Raw genomic sequence first — 6,463 nt, forward strand, 5'->3', positions numbered from 1 at the left:
ATACCGAGGAATCCACTCCGTCGGAATTGTCCGAGGAACGTTCTCCGTCGGTATATAGTTTTTCCGATGAACTCTGGTCTCGTGTGTCCGCATCGTAATATCGTCGGAAGTTCGACGTTTCTCGGTATTCGTCAGAAAGTCGTTGGAAGTTCTGACGAAATTCCGACGAATTTTTTTTTCCGACAAAACGATACCGACGGATAGGTTCGTCAGAAATTCGTCGGAATCGGTCTATTCCGACGAATTTTTGACGATTTCGGCCATCAGAATCCCCCTGTTTTCTTGTAGTGTCGTGGGGTTTAAGTACAAGATCGATAGGAGTGATGGCTATGACACATGGAGATGAAAAAGGGGTTGTGTTACCTCCAAAAGTGGCACGTTATCAAGTAGTTGTGGTCCCTGTCCCTTTCAAAGGTGTTGATACCAAAAGGATCTCTCAAGAGTGTCAAGCTGTTAAAACCGCCTTGCAAGGTGCTGGAGTCCGTGCTTTAGTAGATGAGCGAGACAACTATGCTTGTGGCTGGAAGTATGCAGACTGGGAGATGAAAGGTGTTCCTTTGAGAATCGAACTCGGTCCTAGAGATTTGGAAAAGAATCAGGTGAGAATGGTGAGGCGCGACACTGGAGCGAAGATGGATGTGTTGAGAGTGGACTTGGTTGAGAAAGTCAAGGAATTGTTGGAAGTAATACAGAGAGACCTCTATGATGTGGCTAAGAGAAAGCTTGAAGAATGCATTCAAAAAGTTGAAACTTGGGATGAGTTCAAGGAAGCTCTGAGACTGAAGAAGCTGGTTTTAGCTCCATGGTGTGATGAAGTTGAAGTGGAGAATGATGTGAAAGAGAATACTAAGGGTGAAAACGAAGCAGGAGCTAAGACTCTATGTACTCCCTTTGATCAGCCTGAACTAAGAGAAGACACTCTGTGCTTTGCATCAGGAAAACCAGCCAAGAAGTGGACCTATTGGGGAAGAAGTTACTAAGCTATGTTTAGGATTCAATGTCGTCTTTACTACTAACACGGGTTATTGGGAGATGAATTTGTATAAAATTTATGAATTTTAAAAGTTGATTGATTTAAAAAGTTATGCGGATTGTGAAAATTTATATAGATTGACTTATGAAATTTGATCATAACTTTTTTAAATTAGTAAAGATTTTCATCAATTTGTATTACATTTTATCCTATCATTCTTTTTGTCAAGTAAATATATATATATTTTTTCTAAATCATTTGAATGATTCTTTATTTTTTTCTTTTAAATTTAAAAAAAAAACTAAAAAATTGGGCAATTCTCTTAAATAGTTTCTTTTTGTCACAAAAAGCAATCAAAGAGGAAAATGATAAAAAATGTTTCATTAAAAAGGCAAAAGACTATTTTACCTTTTCCTTTATAGATATATAAATAATAAAAATAATAAAAAAAGTTTTTTTTTTTATTTCGAATTATATGTTTATAAATTCGTAGTTTTTACAACTCTTTTAGTAGTTTTTCGATTTTTTTTTTATTTTTTTGTTAGTTTAGAATTATATGTTTTCAAATTCGAACTTTTTTTTTAAAAAAAAAATTGATTTTTAAAAACATTATTTTTGAAATTCAAAAATGCTTTTTGAACTATTTTTAATATTTATAAATATAATCTATTTTTTAATTTTATTTTTAATATTTTAATATTTATAAATATAATTATATATTCGAAAATGATAAAATAATATAAATATAATTTTTTATTAAAATGTAAAAATATATAAAATTGTAATAAATTATATTTTTGGGAATATAATCTTATATTAAAACAGAAGTCACAACCTTAATTCATGTGTGATTTTTTTTAAAATGGACATAATGGACGTATTCCTATAAAGTCATGTTACATTTAATCTCTAATCTTATCATTTAAATTTTGGACCGGCTATCAATAATTCGATTTAAACAATAGATGATCTATTGGATTTATAAATAGTATAAGTTAAATATATATAATTCAATGTTGTAATACTATACCTCCATATGTTAAATATTTAAATATCTGTCGATGTTAACTTTTAAAATTGTAAAGATTTTTTTTTTAATAACAAAAATCATATCATCTAATAATGATTAATCTTTACTACCTTAAACCAATGAAAACAAATTTTAAACTATATAGTTTCTTTTAAAAATTAAACAAAAACCAAATGTTTAATTATTAATTCGATAATACAAATCTTTGAAGCGAAAAATTTAATTTTTTAAAAAAATTTTAAATTTGTGAAATGTTACAATATCTTTGAATATGACAATATACCAATATTTTACTAATCTTTATATATATAGTTACGATTTTAATAATAAAATAATAATCCGAAAATATATATATATAAGAAAATACAAATACATGTGAAAGTTTGAAACAATCTATTCAATGAAAAAAATATACCGTAAACTTATTATGCTTTAAAAATTGATAGACACATATATATTATATACCAATTTAGAATTGAAAACAAAATATTTATATAAAAATAAATGAAAACAAAAATCCGCGCGGTTGCGCGGATCAAGATCTAGTTTGGATTTAAAGTGAAAAAGATATTTGGTAAGAATAACTATTTTGTTTTCTAGTTTTTTATCACATGGATTTTGAAAATCCCATAGATACATATGATATTTTGAAAGTTGAGTCTTATGAGTAAAAATAAATAAAATTTATCTCTCAATAACACTAGATTTAGTTAAAATTAGGGAATCAATAATAACTAAACTTTTTGTATAACAATGGATTTGAATGGATTTTGAAAACTCTTAAACCAATAACAATGGATTCTATTAAAAGTTTTGAAATCCAAGAACCAGTAAATGGAATTTCTAAATTTCTAAAATTCATGAGAATTCAGTAACCAATAACACCCCCTAAGTTCTGGTTTCCATCTGTTTCGTTTTCTTTTTTAAAGTGTTATAATCTTCGCAATAAAACCGTTATTCCTTGTTTTTCCCATTCATTATTTATCATCATATGTATTGCTCAGTAAAACCTCTATTCTAAAACGCGGCCTCCGTGACCGATTACGCGGCGGTTAAGCGTTCGGCGGTCTGTAGCCATGGAGAGTTGGCACAAATCGGTTACAAAATCGGAGATAACAAATTAAACATCGATTTTAGCATTTTAAGCTTCAAAAACGAATAATATACTTCAAACCTTTTATATTAGTGCAAAAAAAAACGAGTGTTAAAACAGAGTTTTGATGGATTTAAACTGAGTGGCCGCCATGTTTACAGCTTCTGAAATCGTGAGAAACCCTTGAGGAAGATGATTTCAAAATTACCACTTTGCCCTTACTTAATAAATGAAAAAAAAATTGGATATGCCTAGACACGTTTCGAACCCTATACTCCATACGGGGACGCACGCTTATAACCACTGGACTCTCAAGAACATTTGTAATTACTACACCAAATAATATATTTAAAGATATCGTACGTGTGTATATATATACCCTATATATTTAACAATAGATTTTGTTAAACTTAATTACGGATATAAATTTCAGTATACATAAATTATCACCTTATAGTGAATATTTACATTACATATTAATTTTAAATATTAAATAGAATAAAAAATACTTAAAAACTAGGCTCCGCGTATACTCTATTTAATTTCTGATTTTTTGAAAACTCGCTAGGCCCGGACTTGCCGTCCGACCAGCGCCTGGCGTAGTTCCGAACAGGGAGTAAAACCCACAAAAAGGTAAATCCACAAATTGATTTACGAGAGAAGAAGTGTATTTAACGAGGTCATGAGATCTCCCACATATACATACACTTTCTAATCCAAGAATCTAACTTTAAATTCAAAGAAAACTGAGGTTGTGTAAGTTTTCTAGAGGCTAAACAAAGCAGAAGTCGATCAGTTTCAGATGTTAGGACGAAAGGAGAAATATTTATTCAGCATAAAGAGACGCAAAAAAAAGTTAAACAGAAAAAAGTATTAAGAAGAGAATATTACATCTTGATATATATATATATGGCAACAAGTGCATTTGCATAATCACCACTGTCATAAGCATATGATCAAACCGCTTATAGCATCTGTTGGCTGAGTGGCATACTAAGACAAATTTGACAGGTAGGACGAGATCTATTGCTAGGAGCAGAGCCACTAGAAATTTTCTACTGAAAACCTATACCCCGAATTGAGTAGGTGTTGCGATATCTGTTACCATTAGACCTCCCATAACTCTGTCCTCTGCCACGGTTATTGTAACCTCCCATACTTAGACAAGTTTCATACGTTTGCAACTTATCATCAAAATTTGTAAGTTTGAACACAACATCATCAAAGCTCAAACCAGGAAATGACTCCATAGAGTTCTCAATGACAGTATAGTCTGACTCATATTCCTTTCTCAAACCATTCAAAATACCATTCTCAGAGATTGAAGACCCAATGGAGTCAAGTTGATCACATAAGCATTTAATTTCTGATAAGTACTGAGTGAGAGACTTGTTACCCTTTGTTGTGGTCTAAATGCGCGTTGCAAGTCAAGCTTCCTTTTAGCCGAAACTTTATTGTACTTCTTTGCAAGATTAAACCAGATTTCATGCGCAGAATGAAGACCATAGAGACTCTTGATAAGTTCCTCGGAGAGAGACACGTCGAGCCATGCAATAACAAGCTGGTCAGTGCGAACTCACACTGGAAACTCTGGGTTTGGAGTCTCAGTGATCTGGCTTTTGAGTGTTATGAAGAAGAAAATAAAATTGCTCTGTTATTTCTTTCTTAAGGAACACGATTTCATCAGCTTATATTATAAGGACGACACGTTATCAGTGAGACCCCACGCCAAATGACTAAAGAGCATCAAAACAGTTTTGGAGCTGGATTCGCTGAGCTGCCATTCCCGCACAAGAACCAGCTAGTACAGTCAAAATGAATCTACTGTAACTGTTGTAAAGAGAAGACCGGCTGAACTGGACGGGCTTTGCTTAGTTGTCACTTTCTTCAGTTGGACATCAGGTTGAGGCCTTGAAATATTGAGTTGAGAGACTAGCAAAGCTTTTGTCTGAGTGAAGGCTTTGGCTTTCTATTCTTTAACACTTTTTTTTTCTGCTAAAATTCTATTCTTGACACTTCTTTTTTGAAAACTGGCCTTCAAATTCTATTCTTGACACTTGCTAATAGAAACAACTTGGAGAACCATGTTTTTCTTTTGCGGAACAAATAATATGTTGGCTTTTAAGAAATACTACGCGCGGGTATTTAATTTGTGTTTGTATTTAATGTTATTATTGTAAGTGTAATTATATTTGTAAGTGTAATCATATTTGTAAATGTTATATTTGTACTTAATTTTATGATTTAGCATTTTTTCAAAAAAAATGTATCACTGATATTGTGTATTAAATAAACAAATTTAACATTTATATAATAAGATCCATGTCTAAGATATATAGCGAATACATTTTTTAAATTAAAAGTACGAAAATAGAAAATAGTGTATAATAGTTGTGTATTGGAAGTCTCATTTCCTATGTATGTCGTCTAGCTTTAGCACCATGAAATTATTTTTAACGTCTTCATTTTCTTCCTTAATTTGGTATTAGTTGCATTTATTTTGGTGCATTTGGTTATTTTTAATTTAAACATTAAATGACTATTTTGAATGAGTCTTTCTCCATTAGAATTTTACTTCGAGTTTGATTCAAGTTTATGTCGAGATTTTTTTGATATCATACCCATCTAAGCACTTCCCTAACAATCACAATCTCAAAATGCATGATTGCATAAACACAAACAACCAATCAACATTATCAATGTGAAGACCATGAAACAACAACGTGTCAAATGAAACTGAGTAACGAGTTAACTCACTAGGAAGCATGCTCAAGTCTCTATGAAAAGCAACAGACTTATTTGTTATGAACCACTGTTGATCCATTGAACATGTCATTGAACAAGAACATATAGAATTCAATAGAAAACTAGTGTATAAGAGTTGCGTATTGGAAGTCCCATTTCCTATGTATGTCGTCTTGCTTTAGTACCATGAAATTATTTTTAACGTCTTCATTTTCCTGCTTGATTTGGTATTAGTTGCATTTATTTTGGTGCATTTGGTTATTTTTAATTTAAACATTAAATGACTATTTTGAATGAGTCTTTCTCCCTTAGAATTTTACTTTGAGTTTGATTCAGGTTTATGTCAAGATTTTTTTGATATCATACCCATAAGTTTCATTTTAATATTTTTAATTTCTGGGTCGGATTTCTTCTAAGTTATATTTGGATCAAATTTTATCCAATATTCGAAATCACCAAAAGATCCAGAAAATAATATCAAAAATATATGGAAGTATTCAAATGTATCTAAATTACTCAAAAAGCTTGGTAAAACAATCTAAACTATTTAAAAAGAATCCAGAAGCATATGATTTTTTTTTTTGCCGACTGCAGAAGCATATGATTTAACTAAAAAATCCTG

The 6,463-nt window shown here is 31.0% G+C and overlaps 1 protein-coding gene across 1 annotated transcript; it reads left to right on the forward strand.

Moving 5' to 3' along the window:
• Positions 1–246: 246 nt before the first annotated feature.
• Positions 247–1,293, forward strand: LOC111198272 (proline--tRNA ligase, cytoplasmic). The gene has a single exon (XM_022693949.2). It carries the CDS (start codon positions 324–326, stop codon positions 978–980), a length of 657 nt encoding a protein of 218 aa, XP_022549670.2. The 5' UTR covers positions 247–323; the 3' UTR covers positions 981–1,293.
• Positions 1,294–6,463: the final 5,170 nt, after the last annotated feature.

This window comes from Brassica napus, chromosome C4 (genome assembly GCF_020379485.1).
Source record: "Brassica napus cultivar Da-Ae chromosome C4, Da-Ae, whole genome shotgun sequence".
Taxonomy (NCBI): Eukaryota; Viridiplantae; Streptophyta; class Magnoliopsida; order Brassicales; family Brassicaceae; genus Brassica; species Brassica napus.